Source organism: Scardinius erythrophthalmus (assembly GCF_964197995.2).
Source record: "Scardinius erythrophthalmus genome assembly, chromosome: 2".
NCBI classification, from domain to species: Eukaryota; Metazoa; Chordata; class Actinopteri; order Cypriniformes; family Leuciscidae; genus Scardinius; species Scardinius erythrophthalmus.
Window position 1 is genome coordinate 2,953,198 of NC_138222.1, and position 26,269 is coordinate 2,979,466.

Genomic DNA, 26,269 nt, shown 5'->3' on the forward strand with positions numbered 1-26,269 from the left:
AAACATTGCCAATGGCAAAAAATATTCCTGGAAAAACTTCACTGTTGAAGAATTTTTCAAATATTTAGGACTGACTTTCTTTTTTGCACTGGTGAGACTGACAAATATCCGGCACTACTGGAGGACAAACACCATTTTCAGCCAACAGTTTCCCCACTCAGTGATGGCACGTGCAGGTATCAGGTCATTTCCTGGAACATCCACATGAGCAACCCTGATGAAGATGTCCACAATGACCGGAAGAGAGGGACACCAGCTTATGACCGGCTGTTTCGTCTGAAGCCCCTTTTAGATGACATCAAACATGCATGCAGAGCATTTTATCACCCACGGCAGAACCTTTCAGTGGACGAGAGGATGGTGGCAACAAAGGTTCACACTGGCATGACCCAGTATAAGTGGGGCTTCAAACTTTTTGTGCTGGCAGACAGCAGCATTGGGTACACTTTAGACTTTGCTGTATACACGGGGAAGTCTGTGTTTGCTTCTGGTGAGGGACTGGCAAACGACTCGGTTATGTCCTTCATGAACAAATCATCCCTAGGGAGTGGCTACAATGTGTATGTAGACAACTTCTACACAAGTCCAAAGCTATTCATGGATCTCTACAGCATGAACTTTGGAGCATGTGGCACCTACAGGGGCAACAGACGAGGATGCCCCCGCACAACCACAAATGCCATGAACAAAAAGGATCCTAGGGGCACCATCAGGTGGATCCGTGACGGCCCTCTGGTTTTTGTAAAGTGGATGGACACTCTGGAAGTCTCTGTCTGCTCCACAATTCACCCGGCCTTCTCTGGCACACCTAAGATGGCCGACACAGCAGCAGTGCTCGAGTGAAGCTCCTTAAATCTCAGTCTGCTAAATGCGCTAATCAATTAACTTTCCTGCATATCTATCCCACGTTAAGTTCTGAGTGTTACCTCCTTTTTGTGACTTTTTGGATGGTCACTAATACAAATTGTTTACTTGATCATTTCACCTGTGCTTCGCTATGGAACAAAACGCAACTAACGCATTCATTTTGAACGCTCTTCAACAACTTAAGCGAGAGATGTTCACGTATTTTGACCCGAAACTTGACAACCTGCAAACAGCTGCCGATGCGTTGCAGTCTTCCCTTAAATCACTCGGGGATCAAGTAGGCGAGCTCGAATTTAGAGTCAGTTCAAATCAGGATAACATAACTGATCTAGAGCAACGCGTTGAGACGCTGGAGAAGCAAAATGCTTTCTTGCTACAGAAAGCCGAGGACGCCGAAAATCGGAGCAGAGCCCTAAATCTTCGCTTCATTCACGTTCCTGAGCGAGCTGAAGGCACTGATACAATCGGCTTTATTGGACGTCTACTCACTCTTCTATTTGGCGAAGCCAGCTTTCCCATTCCACCTGTGATCGAGCGCGCTCATCGCACTCCTGGAGCCTCCTCCAAAGGGAATTCCAAAGCTGGTTCAAGACCAATTTTGGCAAAGTTTGGCACCAGTGAATATCATGAGGCCCAAAACGCCTGGACTTCTTTTGGAAAAATGTAAATAGTTTTGGTTCTGATCAAGTTATTATGTTTATTCCTGTGCTCCAGGACTCCAAAGACATGAACAAACTGTTTTCCAGAGGAAATTTGCTTAGCTTTTATTTATTTGTGTGTGATTTCAATAAATGTTTGAGTGATTCAAAAGTTTTATTTTTTCATTTGTCTTTGTGGTCCCATAACTTATTTTACAGTCAGGTGACATCAATGCAACACAAATATGCTGAAAGTTCAATTTGTCATGAAAAAAAAAAGAGGTGTGTCAATTGTCTGTGCACAAAAGGGTTGATGTTTTACAAGCTTTTTTTTGTAAATAACACCAGACGGAAAATTAATTAAAAAAAACCCCTTAGGTCTTTGAGGGTTAAAGGGTTATGTAAGATTGTGGCCAAAACTGGTACTGCAATCACTTTCAAATTACTGTACCCCCTTCCCCCTCCTCCCTGACTCGAGGTTGCCAGATAGGCTGCAGGATCCAGCAGGAACGTAGGCTGCTACAAGAAGTGGTGACTAGAGCAGAGCTGGCAACCCGGATGCCGCAACACTACTGACTCCGGGATTGGTAGATAGGTGGAGGGTGTTTGTCCCGCCATAGTCTTATCTGATCGGTGAGTAGCCGAATGTAGACGAACTGCTGCGCGTGTGACAGGGCGCATGTTTAACTGAGAGAGAGAGAGAGAGAGAGAGAGAGAGAGAGAGAGAGAGAGAGGTAGTATGCAAGCAAGTGCACACCATTTCGAAACAAAAACGAGGAGTAATTCAATAATTGTGATGCGATCTGGGAAAACCCACCACATGGTGAAATTTTACCTATTACAGGTTTTGATATCATATGGATGCTGGTATCAAGCCCTTTCCAAATCTGTTTTTATTTTTATCATAGCTTGTTGCTAGCAGAAGTTATGTTTATCTGAAGTCGGCCGATCTCTATGATTTTCTGGAACGGAATTTTGAGAAAAACAGGTTTAAATAACTGTCACCGTTGAGACGCGTCCATCTCGCGATTGTTATGAAACTGCGTGACGTTATAGTTTAAACAGGATTGGCGCGAAATGCGCACTATACACATTCACTGTACATGTATGCGGTTTATTTTAAAGGTAAACTATCTTTGTAGTCTTACGAGACGGACAGGTGTATGGGATATACGGCGATTGTTTTTTTTTTTTTTTTTTTTTCACCTCTGCCGGGCGCTAATGGTCGCATAGAATGCATTAGAGAAAGAGAGTATTTTCAGCTTGACACTATAAATCGCTGTTTTTCTGCACTAAACAAGGGAATTTTGCCAAGATATTTTCAGAGATAAGAGAAAAGATGTTATAGAATAATAATTTAATGGAAAAAAAAATTTGACAAAAAAACTGACATTCAAACTATTTTGGAATTTACTGAAAACGGCCCAGCGCGACATCCGACGGGTTTTCCCAGATCGCATCACAATTAGTTCGCAAAGTAACTCTTCACTAGAAATTGTGTGAAATGATTTCCAGGCGGTAGCGTAGAGTGGAGCTCAATTCTAGTCTATATTGATGGGCGGAGTAGTGGGAGTGGCCTGCGGAGCTGAGCATTGCAATGCACTATGGGTATTGTCTACAATCCACAAGCACTAAAGTCATTTTCTGCCTTTTATCGGCCAAGAAGGACCCAAATTAGAAATGTATGCTACTATTCTACTACATATATGACCCACTTTCAATACACATCCAGTGCATCCTCAAACTGACGACAAAACCTCATACAGTTACGCGCACACTTTGGAGACTGTCTTGTTTTCAATGCAAGGGTAGTAAGGAACTGGGGTCCGTTCTTCGTACGCCACTCAGTTAGTGGGATTTGATTGTGGATGATTTGGCATGATCTTGGATTGTTTGGTTCTTCAGTGCTCATCCTGGACTTGCTGTCATAGTGTTCCTATAGTGGTCCGTAACTTAAACCTGCTCGGAAGCTTATTTCATGTAAACCGGATTAGATTGCATCTTTTTAAGTGGGGTTGATTCTTAAAATATGTCCCAACCACTGCTAATTTATTACAAGAGTTCCTTACTGAAACTAATTTAAAACTGACAAAAGTAATTTAAAATAATAATAATGATATAAAAATTAATTTGAAAAAATGTGTTGAACGCCTGTGTACGAGTCAAAAGAAGTATACTTTGCAAGGCTGTGCATTCGACTGTGGTAAAAATTCGACTGTGGTATACTTCTGGCTTTAGTCTGGTGTTGGTTGTCTAGTCATAGCCAATGCAGACTGTGCATAGCACTTTAATAACACAAGATTTTGGCCAAATGTTTTAAACCAAAAACAAACTAAGCTCCCAAAACACAAATCTAACATTCGCTGGTCCAAAACATCGTAAATCTATTTGAGCTTGATTGACACATGAAGTGTCTGGCCATACATCATTTTATTTATTTATTATTTTTGAACTAATTTCTTGAATGGCAGCAGTTAACCTGCAATTTTAGCTGGTTTCAAAACACCTGGATATTACCTGCCATTGTGACATTTCCTCAGATAAACTTCTGAGATCCAAAAGCTAATGCCAGCATATTGACATGGTGACTAATAAATTGTGTGCGCATATATTTTAGATATTTATTTGAGAAAAAGGATACATGTTGATTTTGGGTTCATGTTTTATTTTTTATCTTCCACAGTAATTCAGTGTAAAGTGGTCCTTTTCGTGTTACACAGGACCAGAGACTAGTTTTCCCTGTGTGCTTATCTGCTGATATTTCACATGTTCCGAAACTGTTTGGATTGTAGGGCTGGAATACATTTTAATTGTTGTTTTTTACCCCTCAGGAAAAAGCCAAATGAATCAGGATGAAACTGAGAACTACAGAGGTATTTAAACATTTGGGTATATTAAAGTTATTCCATGTACATACATATAGGTGTATAGGTATACATATGTGTATGTATATGTTTGTTTGTTTGTTTTACAGAGACCAAATTGAGGAGAATTGTGAAAAGGCCATGGAGCCCAAATGAAGTGAATGCTGTCATGAAACATTTCAGAGTCCATATTTCAAAGGGACACCTTGCAACAAAGGCAGAGTGTGAGCAGTGCAAGACTGCAGAGGACCCTGTTCTGAGAGAAAGAACGGCCCAAAATATAAGGGATTTCGTGAGGAACCGAGGTTTGATGTTGAAAAAGAAATCTTCTTAGAGTTCTTCGAGAGATCAGTGTTGCCTTCCATTAAAGGTTGTATCAGCGATTTCAGGCCCAATAAAGGCCCAAATATAAATGATCACATTCATCTCATTTTTCCTAACGATCCGCTAGCTGGCCGCCCCATAAGCATGCCATCCAAAAACCGCGTCTCTGTAGGCAGCCTAGGCTCTGAGATCTGCACACAAAAGGTGGGGGTGTTGTGGTGTGAGATTTTGCGGTGATTGGTTGGAACTGTTGGTGATTGGTTGGAACACTGTTTATTTTGGTTTTGGTGGTTGGTGAAACCCATCGTTTTTGTGTGCAGATCTCGGCGCCTAGGCTGCCTACAGAGACGCGTTTTTTGGATGGCATGCTTATGGGGCGGCCAGCTAGCGGATCGTTAGGAAAGATTAGATGAATGTGATCATTTATGTTTGGGCCTTTTTTGGGCGTGAAATCGCTGATACAACCTTTAATGTCTGTGGGTTTTGTTCTCAAAAGTGTTGTTGGGCCAGAAGAGTGTTCAAGACATCCTTTTATTTACTTTTATTAAAACACTGTTTTGAAAGAAATGTACAAAAACATGCATTTACTGGAAGGCAATTTAATTTGGTTTTATTTTCAGTGTGTTGTTGAGGTCATTTTGAGGCACACTCCCTCATGCACTTTAGTCCCATAATGGTTAGAGATGCACCGATTACAATTTTCTAGGCCGATTCCGATTTTTCCGAGTTTGACCTGCCGATTCCGATTTTTTATTTATTTATTTATTTATTTTTTTATAAAACACCATATACTTCTACCCAAACTGAATAATAAAAACAAGTTTAAATGGGTGAATTTTCTATAAATATTTTTGAGTCTTCTTCATTTTCTTTTCTGACATAGCCTACTCCAGTTCTTGTTAAAACACACTAGACATGCAAATTCTGTGCATTTTGGGCACTTTTTGTGTGAAATCATTTATTTTGCCCATCAAAAAAAGTGTGCTTTCACTTTAATTGAGTGTGAGCAGCGCAGCAAAAATAGACTCTGCGCCGAAACCGCTTCATTGCTGCTCACTCTAACATGCACGCCGAAAAAAATACGCGCCTCTCACGCTTGCGGTGTGAAACTGACGTAATTCACAAGGTTTTCTACATGTGTGTTCCGTGTGCACGTGTGATGCTGATGTTGCGCGATGTTAATCATGCGGCACCCGAGTGTGTTTGACCGGTATAAAATCGGCAAGTGTCAGACTGACCGGCCGATCGGCGGTCATGACCGATCACGTGAAAATCGGCCAATTCCGGTCCCAAGCCGATCAATCGGTGCATCTCTAATAATGGCCTTATTAGATCTCAGTTGTTGAGCCTTTTTTTTACAATTTGCAAAATAAAAATTGCCCTTTCAGTTTAATTTTGTTAGTTTTTATTGGCTGTCTAGTTGCATTTCTTCATCTAATTGCCCTTTAACTAGTCTTCTATGAAGTGTAAAACTTGCTGATCTTTGTTCACTGAATTTTCTCCAACCAGGTTCATTTTGCACCACATGTGTATATGTTGGTTGATATAGCAACAGCACATTGTAGCACTATTTCCTTAGGTGTGCGTATTACTTTTACAGGTTTAGTGGCAGCAAAAAGATGCACAATCATTTGTGAATTCACTCTTTAATAGTTGATTTGGTTTAGTATGGTTAACTCTAATACAGGTACTCCTGCTATGTGTGGAGTTAATAGTGATGTCCATTTAAACCCAGTTTGTCCTCATAATCAAGGGTTAGTTAGGGTTGTGTGTGTGTGTGTGTGTGTGTGTGTGTGAGAGGTCCAGTTAAACCCAAAATGTCCTCATAATCAAGGGTTAGTTAGGGTTGTGTGTGTTTGAGAGGTCCAGTTAAACCCAAAATGTCCTCATAATCAAGGGTTAGTCAGGTGTTTGTGTGTGTTTGAGAGTGTGTGTGTGTGTGAGAGGTCCAGTTAAACCCAAAATGTCCTCATAATCAAGGGTTAGTAAGGGTTGTGTGTGTTTGAGAGTGTGTGTTTGAGAGGTCCAGTTAAACCCAAAATGTCCTCATAATCAAGGGTTAGTTAGGGTTGTGTGTGTGTGTGTGTGAGAGGTCCAGTTAAACCAAAAATGTCCTCATAATCAAGGGTTAGTCAGGTGTTTGTGTGTGTTTGAGAGTGTGTGTGTGTGAGAGGTCCAGTTAAACCCAAAATGTCCTCATAATCAAGGGTTAGTTAGGGTTGTGTGTGTTTGAGAGGTCCAGTTAAACCCAAAATGTCCTCATAATCAAGGGTTAGTAAGGGTTGTGTGTGTTTGAGAGTGTGTGTGTGTGAGGTCCAGTTAAACCCAAAATGTCCTCATAATCAAGGGTTAGTAAGGGTTGTGTGTGTTTGAGAGTGTGTGTTTGAGAGGTCCAGTTAAACCCAAAATGTCCTCATAATCAAGGGTTAGTCAGGTGTTTGTGTGTGTTTGAGAGTGTGTGTTTGAGAGGTCCAGTTAAACCCAAAATGTCCTCATAATCAAGGGTTAGTCAGGTGTTTGTGTGTGTTTGAGAGTGTGTGTTTGAGAGGTCCAGTTAAACCCAAAATGTCCTCATAATCAAGGGTTAGTTAGGGTTGTGTGTGTGTGAGAGGTCCAGTTAAACCAAAAATGTCCTCATAATCAAGGGTTAGTTAGGGTTGTGTGTGTGTGAGAGGTCCAGTTAAACCAAAAATGTCCTCATAATCAAGGGTTAGTAAGGGTTGTGTGTGTTTGAGAGTGTGTGTGTGTGAGAGGTCCAGTTAAACCCAAAATGTCCTCATAATCAAGGGTTAGTCAGGTGTTTGTGTGTGTTTGAGAGTGTGTGTGTGTGAGAGGTCCAGTTAAACCCAAAATGTCCTCATAATCAAGGGTTAGTTAGGGTTGTGTGTGTTTGAGAGGTCCAGTTAAACCCAAAATGTCCTCATAATCAAGGGTTAGTAAGGGTTGTGTGTGTTCGAGAGTGTGTGTGTGAGAGGTCCAGTTAAACCCAAAATGTCCTCATAATCAAGGGTTAGTCAGGTGTTTGTGTGTGTTTGAGAGTGTGTGTGTGAGAGGTCCAGTTAAACCCAAAATGTCCTCATAATCAAGGGTTAGTCAGGTGTTTGTGTGTGTTTGAGAGTGTGTGTGTGAGAGGTCCAGTTAAACCCAAAATTTCCTCATAATCAAGGGTTAGTTAGGGTTGTGTGTGTTTGAGAGTGTGTGTGTGAGAGGTCCAGTTAAACCCAAAATGTCCTCATAATCAAGGGTTAGTTAGGGTTGTGTGTGTGTGTGAGAGGTCCAGTTAAAGGGTCATGAAACCCCCCTCTTTCAGCTCAAGTCTAGCTCACAATCTTTTTGAAAACTGCAACTTAATTGGGGGCGTGGTGGCTGTGAGAAGAAGGGAGGGGAGTGGGTGTGGTCAAAGCCCAAAGTGGCCAATGCATATCGACTGTCACTAAAAATCAATGGTAAAACGTGAGGAAATGCTAGATTTTTTATAGCTGGCCAAGTTAAAGTCTAATATATACATAATAACCTACTACAGTAATCATAATTCTATTTAAAACAAATAAATGAACATGCATATGTATAATTATGCCTTTATAAAATATATATTTGTTTACACACTATAAATGCGTATATTTGAAATAATTAATTTTCCGCTTAAAAAAAAAAAAACGTTCCATACAGATCTACGCGCCCCCTAAACCCACATAATAAAGATGGACAGTGTCATAGAAATTTGCACAAACTAAGCATACTTTCCATACAATTGAGGTATTATCGAAATATCAAAATTTTAATAACGAGTGATTATTTAACAAAAGGCAAGTAAAACGGTCAGGGTTACATTTTAGACACACACACACACCTCTGAAGCGATAGGAAAAGTCCTCGGAACCGCATCACTCGCAAGACCGAAACCTGCATTGGTGTACAAGGTCGAAGTCCACCTTTCTCCAGTTGAATGGTTGCACACACACATAGTTTAGATGTGTCCGTGGTTGATGGCCGGAGTCTAGCCCGGGCAGCATCGCGGGGAAAGATGCACTGGAACTTTTGGTCCACGAAAACAAACGCGTGTCCCATTATTGCCTCTCTCATCTACTACGCGATATCACAGTTTGACATGTCTGTCTTTGGAAAGTTCCGTGTCATGAATAATTAAGAGCAGTGTCTTCTCATTGGATAAGAAAACTCAGTACATGAATAATTATGAGACACCGATACGTGGACATGATGAAGATTTTAAACCCGGAAGACGAAAATAGCGTAAAAAAACTAAAATTTAACAATTTTCCCCCTACTATTAAATCTAACAGATGCTAACATTGTCTTCAATAGTGTTCAACACACATACCTCTGTTCAAATCTCATAAAATTTGGTTTAGGGTTTCATGACCCTTTAAACCCAAAATGTCCTCATAATCAAGGGTTAGTTAGGGTTGTGTGTGTTTGAGAGTGTGTGTGTGAGAGGTCCAGTTAAACCCAAAATGTCCTCATAATCAAGGGTTAGTTAGGGTTGTGTGTGTGTATGCATGATTCATATGGTTACTGATGCCCAGTTAAACCCAAATGGTCAGCAATGTTCATTTAGATACTAATACGTCTTAAGTAATAAGTCTTGAACAATCTTCTCTTTTCACATTAACAAAACCCAAACCCAATCAACTGGAAATATTTAGCTTTATTCAAAACTATCTTTAGACAAAACTTCTTCAAATCTAATGAATAAATTAAGACTGACATTCAAGGATCAATTATGAAAAATACTTGTGGGTGAATGCATTTGTCAGTGATGGTTAAATAGTAAACTCTCCTTTTGGTTTTTTAATTTCTTAATTTTTAAAGCTAAATTATTTCCGTATTTCACTTTCCCTCTTCTCTCTTTGCTCTTCACTCACTTCACACCTGCTAAATCTCACATTACAAACTCAGGTTAGTTTTCTGAAATCTCTCTTAAAGTTTAAGCCAGGTTGAACAATTGCTGATAATTTCCTGTTTTGTTTTTCTATATGCTGGTATTGAAACAAACGTAAGTGATGTGGCACTCTCATGGGTAAAGTTAGTCCAGGTTATACCAGGTTAGTCCTCATAATTAAGGGTTAGGTGTGGGTGTGTGTGTGTATGTGTGAGTGATGTCCAGATAAACCAGGGTAGTCCTCATAAATCATAATTAAATCAGGAAACGCCCACTCCTGCCCTGTCCTTACAGTGCTTCAGTTTGTCAGGTCTTCATATTACCAGACTGTTTTATTAGAATTAAATTCTGAGCAGTCAGCTTTTTACCCCATGCCATAAGGAGCAGTTTGATATTTCTTATTAATCTCTATGACAAAGGGAAAGGTGGGTCCCCATAAACCAGGATGGATCTTTTTAGGGGGAAAAGTCCTTATAAACCACCCGTACCAGTATGTGTGTGTGTGTGTGTGTGTGTAAGATCTTACTTTAGTGTCATCTTCACTGCGTTCCTCCCACGGCCTGAGCTCCACTTCATCAGCTTGAGCGGTCTTCACTTCCTCATGGGTCTGCACAAACACACACAAACAACGAGACACACGTTAATCAGTGGATTACAGAGGGACGAATGTAAGATGTTTGGGTTTACTGTATCTAATGCGTTCGGGTGCTTTTTGACCCAAAAGAGATGGATTGTTTTATTTATTTATTTATTCTTTCTCCATAGTTTTTAGTAAGAAAATAAAATTTTGGAAATGTGTTAAGACTGTCAAAATAAACTTTGTTATTAAAAAATGTAAAAGATACAACCATTTAAACTAATTAGTTACTTTTTGTGACGCGGGTCTGTTTTGACCCGAAACTAAACTGTGGCTTTACACACGAAATTATGTTTTATTGTTTTCATCAGTTTTCTCAAATTACTTGTAAAATACATTTAGCCTCTTTCCTACACACTCACACACACATTTTTCACGCATTTTGTTTATAAACATGCTTGCGTATCCACACACACACACAATAATTCTGAAATTCAGATTAAAGTAATGACTGTTTGTAGATCAAAAGTTCGAAAAATAAGTGTTATTGATGAAGCATTACTGCATTAAAATGCTGCATTTATCACCTCATTTTTCATCTGAAAATAACATTTTGTGCAAGTAAAATAAATATATTTTGTTGTTTTGCAAGAAAAAAATGTCTAGTTTTCATAAATTTAGACTGATTTGAACACTCGTGAGTTATAAATTCAAGGAGTTATGAAGTCAATGGAGTTCATTCTGGTAATTCCCATATTATGTTCTTATAAATTTCATATAATGGTATATTCAAATAAAATTTCTAAAATATTAATAAAAATATTCTTGCAACACATTAGTTTTTGCTGTTGTTGCTGTATAAACATTTTAAATGTCAAAGAATTAAAAAGGTGGTAAATGCAGTAATAGCCTGGTAAAAACATTGTAACATTCAAACCTTTTTAAACGTTACGGATCAGATGCAAAATATTAAGTTAGTTTCACAGGGTCCAAACAGACTGAGCATGCAACAGTTTTGTTAAGCCACATAAATTCAGATGTCTTTGAATGATATGCACTATTTCATGGATCTTTTATTCTCCTTTTTAAAGTTTGACATCCACAGCACGGCTGAATCACACATTTGTGTGAATGATCTCTTAGATTGAATAAATCAGTGTGTGAAAGCACCTTGAGACTGTGAGTGTTGATTTTCAGCACAACCGTCACAGAGATGTACAGGAGCAGGAGAATCCCGGGATTGACGTACACGGGCCAGTCGTGATCAGTGTTGAGGACCAGGTCGAAAGAAGAGCAGTTTCCAGGCTTTATTACATCCTTCAGGCCAAACAATCTGGAGAAAAACACAGAAAACACATTGAAAACACAAGAAAACACACATAATTGCTCCATATTCTCCAAATGCACACATGCAGTCCCAAACAACACCAGTTTGCGGTTGGCTTTACGTTTAGATATATATTCTGTCATATTGCACTTTCTCCCATTCAGAGTAATATGAATCAACCGTCTATACAGGTCAAAAGTTTTTAAATAATTGTTTTTTTGAAAGTCTCTTCTGCTCACCAAAGCTGCATTTACTTGATCAAAAATACAGTAAAAAATTTTTTGAAATATTATTACAATTTTAAAAAGCTGTTTTTTATGGGAATATATAGTAAAGTGTAATTTATTCAGCATCATTACTCCAGTCTTCAGTGTCACATGATCTTTCAGAAATCATTCTGAAATTATGATTTGATGCTCAAGAAATATTTATGATTATTATCAGCGTGATGCAGTGAAAACGTGATGCAGTGCCATTCAAAAGTTTGATCAAAAGATCAAAAGTGACAGTAAAGACATTGAGAATGACACAAAAGTGTCAGTATTAAGCAGTAAAAACTGTTTTCAACATTGATAATGATAAGAACCATTATTAATAATTGAGCACCAATAATAACTGATCATCAAATCATCATATTAGAGTGATTTCTGAAGGATCATGTGACACTGAAGACTGGAGTAATGATGCTGAACATTCAGCTTTGATCACAGGAATAAATTACACTTTAATATATATTCACATAGAAAACAGCTGTCTTAAATTATAATAATATTTAAAAATATTACTGTATTTTTGATCAAATAAATGCAGCCTTAGTGAGCAATACCCCAAAAACAATAAAATTCCTACAATTTTTGACCGGTAGTGTACAGTCTTTCATTCGGCTCTGGTTCCTCTTTCACTGAGTCGTACAATATGACAAGTGAGTTAAGCTTGGGATTTTGTTCAAATTCATGTACTATAATCATAGTGATGCTTGCCTTAAAGGTGCATTGTGTAATATTCAGGAGGATCTGTAGACAGAAATGTAATATCATATACATAACTGTGTTTTCAGTGGTGTAGAAAGACCTTATTTAATGAAGCGTTATGTGTTTATTAGCTTAGAATGAGCATTTCTCTCTACACACACCGCGGATCCGCTTACATCCACGTTTCTACGGTGGCCCTGAGCGGACAAACGCGTTTCGTCACTATGTTCACTTCCTGTCGCCACCGTAACTTCTGTTGGGTGCAATTCACAACCTCACCACGAGATGCTGCTAAAACTTACACACTGCACCTTTAATGAACACTAATAATCTTGATCTGACAGCAATGTGCATGAGACGTACGATGTACAGACAAATTGTGTTTTAAGTTACTCGGACAGCTGTGACAGTCTCTGCAACAGCGCAAAGGTCAGCAGGGATTTATGGGTCAGGAGAAATGCACAGCGCTGGAAACCTCATCAAGCCCAGTTTCAGCGAGCCTCCGGATACATATCGAGGGCTCGAGTCTCAGTGCGTTACGCAAGGAAACAGCACCTTCACCTCCCCAGCCTGAGGCTCTCGCGTTTACATCACACACACACACACACACACACACACACACACACACACACACACACACACACACACACCCTGCTGTAACACAAGCCCTGAGTGATTAACACACACCAGGATGCTCGTTTAAAGCAGTACGGTGAGGTGAGAAGCTGGAAAAACTAAAAAGTGAGAAACTCTTTATTCTTCAGGTTTGGTCCTCCATAAACTTGATGTACTCAAATAACTAAAACTAAAAATGACAAAATAACACAACAAAATTAATAAAACTTTAACAAAAATGTATATGAAAAAATTCAAATGTAAAAATATACAAATTATAAAAATATTACTATCTCAATTATACTAAAATTACACTTCACAGATGTCCATGAGAGGCATGCTGTAACTCGTGTTATGATGTTCATCATCCTGAACATGCTAAATATGTTACAGTTAAAGCATAAATGTTCTTAAAGGTGCAGTAAGTGATTTCTGGGAAACTCTATTGTTATTTGAAATCACCAAAACAAACACGCCCATGCCAACCCCACCCACCCAATAGGATCACACCCCTATTTTGAAAGCTCCGCCCCCAAATCCACAAACACGCTGTGCAGCACAGGCCCCTCCCCCCTCATGAGCGGACACGCCCCCTACAGCTGATTGGCTACAAGTGTTTTGGTGCTCAGACGATCCACTTTCAACAGTGTTTCTCAGAAATCACTGACTGCACCTTTAAGGGGGGGAGTAAGATCTTCTCCCATCTTTCCCTATTCTTTAAAGCACCTTAGAGAACAATGTAAATGCCACAGTGTATGAATATGGTAAATTTACAGTACCACAGTGCAAATCAAAGTACCGTGCCAAGTAGAACATGTTTCCGGATCAACATTCTTTTGTTGATCCTGGAACAAGATTCCTGTCAAGAAAAAACCCAGTCCTAACCCCAAACCTAACCATCCCTATAACCATATCGTTTAATAGCACTACTGTCCCAGGACCAACAAACGACGTCGATCCAGGAAATGCTGTCAGTGTTTTCCTACTTTTTAAAAATCTCGGTAACCAGTCTCATCAGCTGACGGGAATGTTGTCCCAGGACAAACAAGGATGTTGAACTACAGGTGAAACTCAAAAATTAGAATATCGTGTTAAAGTTAATTTATTTCAGTAATTCAACTTAAAAGGTAAAACTAATATATTATATAAACTCATTACATGCAAAGAGAGATATTTCAAGCCTTTATTTGTTATAATTTTGATGATTATGGCTTATGAAAACCCCAAATTCAAAATCTCAGAAATTTTGAAAATGTTCATAAGCTGTAAGACATAATCATCAAATATATAACAAATAAAGGCTTGAAATATCTCACTTTGCATGTCATTTTCTATAAAATATATTAGTTTCACCTTTTAAGTTGAATTACTGAAATAAATTAACTTTTGCACGATATTCAAATTTTTCGAGTTTCACCTGTACATTTAAATTTAGTCATTTAGCAGACGCCTTTGTCCAAAGCGACTTACAAATGAGGACTTAAGCAAGCGAGTCATCATGAAGAGGCAAAAACAGTTCAGCCATTGCTTAGAGTAGCAAAAGCCAGACAAGGGAGAGTCCACATGGTACACTAACTGGCCAAAACGGGATTGATCTACCAATAACAGGGCATTGACAGTGATTATGAAGGCACAGGGGATGTGGAGAGAGTAATGAAGAGCAGTACCTGGCCCACAGGCCCGCTGGGGAGAACATCTCCTGTGCGAACGAGCTCTGATACAGGTAAAGACACACCAGGTGTCCCCCGGTGAAGAAGGCCACCATCACACACAGTGTGTTAAACCCCAGATGGCTGATGGGAAAGTGGCAAGCCCACCATGTGCACACGCCAATGAACAGGAGGAAGTAGAAGGCAGAGAATGCAGAGGGTAAAGTGATTCCTGGAAAGAGAAAGACATTAAGTACACACACTTTAAGATGCATGGATTCAAACACTTCTAGTGTAAAAACTTGATCTTATCTATGGGCAATATTAGCCAAAAAGTATGTGCACTTAAAATTGGTCCACCATTTGGTATACTATTTTTATAAGATTAGTGGTCACACTTACTATTTAGAACAAGACCAGAATTTTAATATCAAATGGACTCAATTTGTTCCTTGTATTTTGTTGCTTCCATTTAATCTGTAAGATCTTGTTTATATATACACCTGTCCCCAGCTCAGTAGCCTATTATCAGGCGGTATGCGCTGCGTCATATCATTACGCCTGCTTCACCCATGATACGGCAGCAAAGTTTCTTGATTATTACACAGGAATGAGAGTATAGTTCCTAGCCATATCAGCCTAGAAAATCGCAACTTTTCATTTTCCGTCGGTCTTAGTACACAATGTAACTACAGAGAGTCAAGTTTAAATAGGAAAAATATCTAAACTCTTTGTTAATTTTTTTGAGAGAGATGCTAATGGTCTTGTCCGGTTCAATTCATTATGCTAAGCTATGCTAAAAGTGGGACCCCCAGACCCGGAGTTCGGCTGAATGGGTTCGAAAATGGTAAAACTCAACTGTTTAACTCTGGGGGAGTTGTAAAATGAGCCTATTTCCAAAAAAAAGTGGAGTATCCCTTTAACGTTGTTCCCTGAACAAACTGTTTCGTTTTTAACAATTGCCATGCAATGTGCTAAAAATGATAATAAAGTTGACTTTGACTTTGAAATACGACCATGTTTGGCGTGTGTTAATGTCAAGCCCTGTTTATATCGTACTGCTAATGTAAAGTGTGTTTTCTGATGCTCGTACCAGCCAGTGCCAGAAGAGTGACGGCCAGGATTCGGCCCATGTTCCTGAGGAAGCGCTGAGCCGTGGCACGCAGACGGGCCGCTAACTGTGCCGCCGCGCTGCTCGCGTGAGGACCCTCCTCATCCTCAGTCTCACTGCAGGACATTCCCTCGTCTTCTCGCTCCACGTCCTCATCCTCGTCTTCCGTTTCGTCCTCCTGAAAAGAAGAGGACAGAGACTTTATCACAGGAATTAGGAGGGAAAATCAGGTGCGCACTGCAGATCCAAATGAGGTCCAGTTCCAGTTCCCTCTCTCTAATGTAAAACAAGGTGGGGATAATGGGTGGAGTTCTGTTTAGTGATAAGGTTTTATGGGTTAGGGTGTGGTAGGACTGTCTAGCTCCACCCATGTACTTAAGAGAAATCAAAGAACGAACTGGAGTGACGCCAAACGAAGAAAAAGTCGCTCCGGCGGCGAAACACCTCTGAACTCCTATTGGCTTGTGGTAATGATGTAATTGGTGGGTGTGGCTCTGAGGCTCCGCCTTCTTTGACGTGTAAATCATCTTTGGTTAATTTCTTCTGTTCAGTCCGTCGAGGTCAGACGCGAGTAAAAGCATGAAAACACTGGAGAGATGCTTTATATAGTAGAAACTGAAGTTGTAACTGAAGTTTGTAACTAATTTTGTTACTTTCCTGTTTATTATTGTGAAGCTGCTTTGAAACTATTTCTATTGTATAAAGCTCTGTAAAAATAAAGGTTTTGATGTGAAAGGCAGCAGATGATAAAAATAAAGGGAAAGATGCATTAAATTTACATTTAGTCAAGAGTTTTACGAGCGTTACATAAAGTCAGCCGATCAGATTTGAGCTTGCCATATTATTTCGGCTTTCCGTGATTGTGCCGTATGAGTCCATGCTTAAACATTGGGGACAGTTGCATAAATATAACCGATAAGCTAAGAACTAGTCTGACCAACATGCAATACGTTAGGGCTAATCAGTTTTACTTTTTGGATTCAAATGAGACCTCGCTTTTTACATGACTGACTTCAAAAAGTGATGACCAGTCTTAAATAATTAGATTAGACTAGTCAAAGCAGTTTATGCGACTGGCCACAGATGTTAAAGGCACAGAATATGTAAAAAGTCTAATTTTATCGTAGTTCATCTGCTCATTTTGCTGATCTCTTGACCCTGAATATGAAACCTGTGTTAGACTCTTTCAAGGGCACATGAAGGTTGGATTCCAGTGTTTTCGAGGCTTTTCAGCCCCATGTCCTATCAGTGTTTGGAGTCGTCCCTCATTCCACAGCGTCACGTGACTCTATTAACACCATCCCCAACACTAAACACTGAGCCTCAATAAGGCTTCAGCTGCCCTCTGGAAGGACCCATGTAATGAATCTTCAGGCCAATCTAAACCTAATTAGTGAGTTGAATATACACTCTCAGGGAAGAAGAAAAAAATTCTGAAATGTTGACCTTTAGTAGTAGACCAAAAAACTTTCCGGAAAGTTTTGGCGTAATTTTGTTTAAACACACCTCTCTTTTAATGCATTGATAAGGTACAAAGTTCCCAGTTCTGATCCCAGTGACAACTTACAAATGTTTTGTCTAATTGACAAAATTTTTGCTTTGGATAAAAGCATCTGCTAAATGCATAAATGTACATTTTCTAAGTTTTATTAATTTTGAATAAAATATATTGTATAATTCTTATGGAAAACAATAATTTACACATGTTGTTAGTCATTGTTTGTCTGAAAGTCCATTTAATTTGTGTAATTTTATTGTGTGATTGTACAGCACATTGGTCAACATTATGATATAAATGAAATGAAATTGAAATCAGCCAAAGCTGCTCTGTTTTGCTGGGTTTAGAGGGGTTTGGGTGCTTGTCAGGTCAGACTGGGAAACCACTGATCCACCAACTAAACCAGATTAAACTAGAAAACCACATTAGATTGGTTTAAACAGTTTCTTCCATTTGCTATCCAATCAAAATATGAAAAAGATTAGATGCCATGTGAACTTTCCATACTTCCATCTCATTCTCTGGAGCACTTTTCGTAGCAGCATGGGAAGCTGTAAACAAAACACGGTTTCCTGATGGAAATATGCCGGAAGCTGTGTGCCATTTGGTGTTATGAAAATGCCTGTTGTGTGTTGAGTAGTTTTTTCCTTCTCTTTATTTTCCCATTGCATTTCAAAGTGTTGAAAGTGCATTCCAGACCCAGTTTCATAGCTATCTTCATAAACCCCTACTAATCAGGACTAACCCTTCAGGTTATGTAGTTTAAATCAAACAGTAATACATGCTATTAACAAACTATTTACATTTACATGTCACTGCCAATTCTATATCTGCATCAAAAGTTACATAAAAGCAACAGTATTCGTTTCTTTTCTCTTCAGTAAAGCAGCGAGTGCAGACACATGTATGAACGCATCGCACCAGGCTATAACTGTGTTTCCCAATCGTTCAGTCTCATACTGCCACAGAATACTTAGGAATGTGTTGCTTAGATATCATGTTGTTCCTACACCAATTTACAAGGCAGGTGGTTGCAAGTTGGCTAAAAGGCTACAATGCATTAAATGTCGGCATAAAGCAGAAGTCACACTGTTGTAGAAGTCGTGTGGAAATGAATATTGCTACTCTTAATAACCTGACACACCCAGTTTTCTGCGAATAAGACGATGATTTGATGTGGGTGTAATAAAAAGTCCCCAGGACTTAAGACCTTTAAGCTCAGCTCTGATTCATTTAGCAGATTCATTCACTATGATAGCTCATTTCAATAAACCGATTGGTCTTTTTAAACCATAATCTGTAGTAAATCCATTCTATAATAGTTTTAGATAAATTATAAATCTATACATGGTGCTTGCTAAGGCCGGTGGGTCATTTTTGCAAAAACTACTGAAACTTTGTTGTTGTTTTTTAATTGTGGTAAAACTTTCATTTAGTGTCCAATTCTAACTATTAACTTGTTTCTTATTATCATGCATATTACTAGGATATTGGCTGTTTATTAGTATTTTTAAAGCACATTAATGCCTTATTTAGCATGGCCATATTCTACGTCCCTTAATCCTACCTTATTAATATTAATAAGCAGTAAAAGGAGTGTATTGAGGCAAAAGTCGTAGTTAATAGTGAGAATTGGACCCTAATCTAAAGTGTGACCAATCTGGTATAAAATATTAATAAAAATGCATTGTGGTCTTACATATTTTGCTGCTTTGGTTTATAAATTGTGGAGTTCCCCCACTACTTTTTCAGATGGCCAGCTTGTCTATAGTTCAAGCATGTTAAATCATAAGTTAGTTAGTTAGTTACAGTTGTTTGTAACTTGATAAGAAAGGAGTAGAAACGAGTCAGACGGGTGAACAGAGGTCAGCTTTGGATCTGGGAATAATATTTATGCATAAGCAATGTTGAAACGGTGTCTATTGTTAGATTCCAGTAAAGCAGACACGCACGCCTGGTCAAGCACTCGGGCCTCTATTGCTAATTGATCTTATAAAAGTCATATTTTTCTATGCTGACACATATAGCGAGCCAGCCAGTGTTTGTTGATGTTGTTGGCTTGGAAACGGCAACAGGAAGTTGTCAGCTTTGGGCCGCTGTTCAGTTCAGTGTACAATGGAGTCGAATGGGGAAAGAAAAGAAAAGAAATGCCATAAAATATCACAGGGTGGAGATTTAGGAGTCAAAACTTACACTATGAACAATATTTAAAGAGAATCAAAGAATAGGATGATTTAAACATGTTTTTTTATTTTTTATTATGACTTTTCATGTTCATCAAAAAAGCAAAGTACTGAAACAATACAAAGACTAAAGAAATAAAGCAAAAAATGAGCTTCTGTAAAGTCTGATGCCTTTTGTTTAGATTCCAATAGCATTAATGAGGTGCATCATGGGCAATTTGCTCCATCTCATCCATTTAAATAACTTAATAACTTTATGAAGTAGGCTACAATTTCTCTGGCAAACATAAGCCTTCGGTCAAACATTTCTGAAAACTGAACTGAACTAAAGACTAATTTAGTCTCGTCAGTTTCTTCATGCTGTTTTGTACTGTATCCGCAAAAAGTTTTTCTCTCTGAAACCAGCAACTATATATATATATATATATATATATATATATATATATTTTTTTTTTACAATATTTTGAAGCACCTTATACATCAGGGGTTCTCAAAGTGGGATTCGCAAAATAAATTTTGGGCCCTATGATCTGCAAAAAAGCGGATGGGATCGCGGGATTCAGTCATAAAAATGGAATTGGTAACGCTTGGTTCAGAAAGCTCTGATCATAGAGATGTGGAGATGTTTGAGCCAGCTCTGAGACTCAGCACTACAGTGAAGCCACGCTGATTTATACAGCACTTTATACAATAGATTGCTTTAACGCTGCAACTTTAGGGGATTTAAAATGAAAAGCTCAAAAATAAAGCGTCTCTCTCCAGCGTGCTCATGTTTTTACTGGCGTCTGGCGTGAAGAAATGAACCGGAGATGATCAATGTCTCAAAGAAGGCGGAGCCTCAGAACCACACCCACTTATTACATCATCACCACTGACCAATGGGAGTTCAGAGGTGTTTACCAACTTTTCCAGAAAGTTCACTTTGGCAAGCGGTTTCGAACTTCGCTTTTGGCCTGATTTTGTATGTTCTTTGAGGTATATCAAACCGTGTGTGTTCCGGGATCTCTGTGTGAAAGGGAATATAAAGACTCAGACGGGAAGCTTCCACCGGACCAACTCAAACACTGATCAACCACAACTCGTTTTTGTACATGATATAAAGAGGCAGGTAATAATTCTCGAATCGATGATCCCACAAGAACAGAGAGCTGCGTGTCAAAGTGGAAGCGCGGCGCATATGCATTTTGTGGTCATAATTTCCCTGCATCTAAAAAGTACAGAATATTTTATGGATATATAACTCAGCAGTAAAGCAGAACATGCAGTTGTTCCTGATGATCTCACATTTGCATGGCAAAACTTCAGTAAGAAAAACAAAAGGAGTAATGTTTCACTAATGTAGTTTTGATTCTAGGAAGAGACACCAGGGATGTTTTTCCATCTGCTAAATGCAACACAAGACATTAAGATATTCTAAAAATTAACATTGATTTTCTGTAAAGCTGATTTGAAATCAATTTATTTATCTGATTTAAAGCACTATTAAAAAAAAGAAGTCATAAAAAATATTAAATAAAAATTCTTGGGTATCACAAGTTCATGATAAGGGTACAAACAAATAAATAATAATAAAAATAATAATAATAATAATAATAAAAAGAAAAGAAAAAAATTCTTGGGTATCACAAGCTAGAAAATGGTAAAAAATAAAATAAAAATCCTTTCATACGGAAAAAAACAAACATTAAACCCACCCATTCCTCCAAACCTTCCCTGTCTCCTCCTCAACCGCAGCTCAAGCGTTTAGCGATACAACATCAGCACACATTGCTCCTAACTTTATTTTTAACCAAATGGAAGAAAGAAAGAGACGTTTGCTGAGAGTCTTCCGGGCCTTAAGGCAGCATTACTCAAGAGAACAGAAGCTCACCTCATGAAGAAGTGCAGACACGTGTGTTACGAGCCCCTCGTCCCTCTTCTTCATCAGCCGGTTGCAGAGGACCAGTGTGATCAAAGAGACGATGAAGATGCCCAGATCTGGGGTCAGGAGCCACACGACGGCCCAGGGCTCTTCCAGCGGGAGTCTGCAGGAGACAGAGCAAGCACCAGAGTCAAACACCAGAGTCAAACACCAGAGTCAAACACCAGAGTCAAACACCAGAGTCAAACACCAGAGTCAAACACCAGAGTCAAACACCAGAGTCAAACACCAGTGTTAAACACCAGAGTCAAACACCAGAGTCAAACACCAGAGTCAAACACCAGAGTCAAACACCAGAGTCAAACACCAGAGTCAAACACCAGAGTCAAACACCAGTGTTAAACACCAGAGTCAAACACCAGAGTCAAACACCAGAGTCAAACACCAGAGTCAAACACCAGAGTCAAACACCAGAGTCAAACACCAGAGTCAAACACCAGTGTTAAACACCAGAGTCAAACACCAGAGTCAAACACCAGAGTCAAACACCAGAGTCAAACACCAGAGTCAAACACCAGTGTCAAACACCAGTGTCAAACACCAGAGTCAAACACCAGAGTCAAACACCAGAGTCAAACACCAGAGTCAAACACCAGAGTTAAACACCAGATCAAACACCAGAGTCAAACACCAGAGTCAAACACCAGAGTCAAACACCAGAGTCAAACACCAGATCAAACACCAGAGTCAAACACCAGAGTCAAACACCAGTGTTAAACACCAGAGTCAAACACCAGAGTCAAACACCAGAGTCAAACACCAGAGTCAAACACCAGAGTCAAACACCAGTGTTAAACACCAGAGTCAAACACCAGAGTCAAACACCAGAGTCAAACACCAGAGTCAAACACCAGTGTCAAACACCAGAGTCAAACACCAGAGTCAAACACCAGAGTCAAACACCAGATCAAACACCAGAGTCAAACACCAGAGTCAAACACCAGAGTCAAACACCAGAGTCAAACACCAGAGTCAAACACCAGTGTTAAACACCAGAGTCAAACACCAGAGTCAAACACCAGAGTCAAACACCAGAGTCAAACACCAGAGTCAAACACCAGTGTCAAACACCAGAGTCAAACACCAGAGTCAAACACCAGAGTCAAACACCAGAGTCAAACACCAGAGTCAAACACCAGAGTTAAACACCAGATCAAACACCAGAGTCAAACACCAGAGTCAAACACCAGAGTCAAACACCAGTGTTAAACACCAGAGTCAAACACCAGAGTCAAACACCAGTGTTAAACACCAGAGTCAAACACCAGTGTTAAACACCAGAGTCAAACACCAGAGTCAAACACCAGTGTTAAACACCAGAGTCAAACACCAGAGTCAAACACCAGTGTTAAACACCAGAGTCAAACACCAGAGTCAAACACCAGAGTCAAACACCAGTGTTAAACACCAGAGTCAAACACCAGAGTCAAACACCAGAGTCAAACACCAGAGTCAAACACCAGTGTTAAACACCAGAGTCAAACACCAGAGTCAAACACCAGTGTTAAACACCAGAGTCAAACACCAGAGTCAAACACCAGAGTCAAACACCAGAGTCAAACACCAGAGTCAAACACCAGAGTCAAACACCAGAGTCAAACACCAGAGTCAAACACCAGAGTCAATCACCAGAGTCAAACACCAGAGTCAAACACCAGTGTTAAACACCAGAGTCAAACACCAGAGTCAAACACCAGAGTCAAACACCAGAGTCAAACACCAGAGTCAAGCACCAGAGTCAAACACCAGTGTTAAACACCAGAGTCAAACACCAGAGTCAAACACCAGTGTTAAACACCAGAGTCAAACACCAGAGTCAAACACCAGTGTTAAACACCAGAGTCAAACACCAGAGTCAAACACCAGTGTTAAACACCAGAGTCAAACACCAGAGTCAAACACCAGTGTTAAACACCAGAGTCAAACACCAGAGTCAAACACCAGAGTCAAACACCAGAGTCAAACACCAGAGTTAAACACCAGAGTCAAACACCAGTGTTAAACACCAGAGTCAAACACCAGAGTCAAACACCAGAGTCAAACACCAGAGTCAAACACCAGAGTCAAACACCAGAGTTAAACACCAGAGTCAAACACCAGTGTTAAACACCAGAGTCAAACACCAGAGTCAAACACCAGTGTTAAACACCAGAGTCAAACACCAGTGTTAAACACCAGAGTCAAACACCAGAGTCAAACACCAGAGTCAAACACCAGAGTCAAACACCAGTGTTAAACACCAGAGTCAAACACCAGAGTCAAACACCAGTGTTAAACACCAGAGTCAAACACCAGAGTCAAACACCAGAGTCAAACACCAGAGTCAAACACCAGTGTTAAACACCAGAGTCAAACACCAGTGTTAAACACCAGAGTCAAACACCAGAGTCAAACACCAGTGTTAAACACCAGAGTCAAACACCAGAGTCAAACACCAGTGTTAAACACCAGAGTCAAACACCAGAGTCAAACACCAGAGTCAAACACCAGAGTCAAACACCAGTGTTAAACACCAGAGTCAAACACCAGAGTCAAACACCAGAGTCAAACACCAGAGTCAAACACCAGAGTCAAACACCAGAGTCAAACACCAGAGTCAAACACCAGTGTTAAACACCAGAGTCAAACACCAGAGTCAAACACCAGAGTCAAACACCACAGCTGAGGACACAGACAACACCTCTACAGGGAAAGGGGAAAATAATAAAATAAAATAAAATAAAATAAAATAAAATAAAATAAAATAAAATAAAATAAAGTTGATTTTCAAATAAGTTGATTTGAAACAATGTGCTATTAAAAAAATTATTCATAAAAAATAAAATAATTATTGGGTATCACAATTCACAAGTTCATGAAAATGGTAATAAATAAATAAATAAATAAATAAAAAATTCTTTGGTATTACAAGTTCATGATTATGGCACAAAACAGGGCTTGAAAATGGTCAAATATCCTTTCACAAAAAAAAAAAAAAAAAAAAAATAAAAATAATAATAATAATAATAATAATATATATATAAATATATATATATATTTGCTGTATATATTATCGTCCAGGTCTAATCTGCTAAATTCAACACTAATACATTAAGATATTCTAAAAATGAACGTAATGATTTTTAAGTTGATTTGAAATCAATTTATTTATTTGATTTAGAGCACTATTAAAAAAATAAGTCATAAAAAAATAAAATAAAAGTTATTTGGTATTACAAATTTATGATAAGGGTACAACAAAATAAAAAATAAAATAATAATAATAAATAAAAAATAAAATAAAATTTAATTAAATTAAATAAAAGCTACATGCTATACAGTATATTATCACCCAGCTCTAATCTGTTAAATGCGACTATAAGGCATTAAGATATCAAGATATTAAAACATTAACATTATGATTTTCTGTAAAGTTGATTTGAATCAATGCAATAAATAAATAAAATTTCTTCAATTCCACAATCCATATAAATAATCAGCCAGCTCTAATCTGTTAAATGCAATTATAAGACATTAAGATATTATAAACATACACGTAATGATTCTCTGTGAAGTAGATTTTGAAAAGGGCTATTCAAATGAAAAATTAAATAAATGTATTCTTATTGATGTAAACTTTATTTGCATGAGGTGTAGAGTACATGGCCTTGACCTGAACATGATCTAACACTGATCACTTTCGAACGGCTCAACATGACGCCTCGCGTTTACATGCTCTCATTCTCCGGATTCTCCACATACCTGGACACTCCGACGTGTCTCGATAGAGTCTCCCATGAGCTGCCTGAGGAGAGAGCCAGAGAGAGAGAGGGTTACAAGTGCTTATCAGTGTTTATACGTGAGAAAGACAAGCAAACCGAACACATTTCCACGAGCCACTGAACTGAGACAGGCGAAGTCTACAAGATAACAATAAACAATATTCCAACAATAAACCTACACACACCACCAAACCTGTCCTAACCTTACCTGTATCCTCCTCAATAATAAAATAAATAAATAAATAAATAAATAAAATAATCTCTATGCTAAATAAGCTATATATATATATATATATATATATATATATCCAGGTCTAATCTGCTTAATGCAACACTAAGACATTAAGATATTCATTAACATAATGACTGTCTGCAAAGTTGATTGAAAATAAAAATGTATTTATTTGATTTAAAGCGCTATAAAAAAAAAAGTCATAAAAAAATCTTGGGTATCACAAGTTCATGATAAGGGTACAAAATAATAAAATGAAATAAAATAAAATTAAATTAAATAAAAATTCTGGATAACAAATCTGCGCGTTACAAGGCACTTCCTCATCCTTCCCTCGCGGGTCAAAATAACCCGAAGCCCTAAAATTGTACTTAATTACACTTTTTTCCAGAAAGCTTATTTTATTTAATTTATATAATTTTTTTTTTTTTTTGCAATTTTTTTTTGTTATTTTTTATTTTATTTATTTAAATTACAAGATTTAATCAATAAATAATCAATAAATAGTAATTTAGCTATTTAAGTACATTGCTCACATTCTTTTAACTTAAATTCAAAATAACTCACAATCTCATGCATAACCCTTTTAATTTAGCTCTAAATATCTTACACAGGGTGTCTTTGCCGACCTCTTGTGGAAAGAATTATAATATAACATGATGTTTCATAACTCTTGCCACTAGATGGCCTGATGCCAGCAAATGAGCTGTTCCTCTGGGTCCTGAAGTCAGTTCGCTTGAGTATGCATTCAGATACACATGTAGACATTAAACAATAATTTTTTGGTAAAGTTTTAGAGTTTTTAGTTAGAATTTTGAGCATTTTTAGGGT

The 26,269-nt window shown here is 38.4% G+C and overlaps 1 protein-coding gene across 1 annotated transcript in view; it reads right to left on the bottom strand.

Annotated features, from left to right (window-relative positions):
* piezo1 (piezo type mechanosensitive ion channel component 1 (Er blood group)) overlaps positions 1 to 26,269 on the bottom strand; it is a 158,170-nt gene that overhangs the window by 80,722 nt on the left and 51,179 nt on the right. Inside the window, exons 4-9 of the mRNA XM_081358792.1 lie at positions 25,187 to 25,229; positions 21,395 to 21,548; positions 15,826 to 16,021; positions 14,751 to 14,964; positions 11,341 to 11,503; positions 10,120 to 10,200 (exon numbers count right to left, since the gene is read on the bottom strand). Of these exons, the coding sequence (XP_081214918.1) occupies positions 10,120 to 10,200; positions 11,341 to 11,503; positions 14,751 to 14,964; positions 15,826 to 16,021; positions 21,395 to 21,548; positions 25,187 to 25,229 (851 nt within the window). The remainder of the gene's footprint in view (positions 1 to 10,119; positions 10,201 to 11,340; positions 11,504 to 14,750; positions 14,965 to 15,825; positions 16,022 to 21,394; positions 21,549 to 25,186; positions 25,230 to 26,269) is intronic.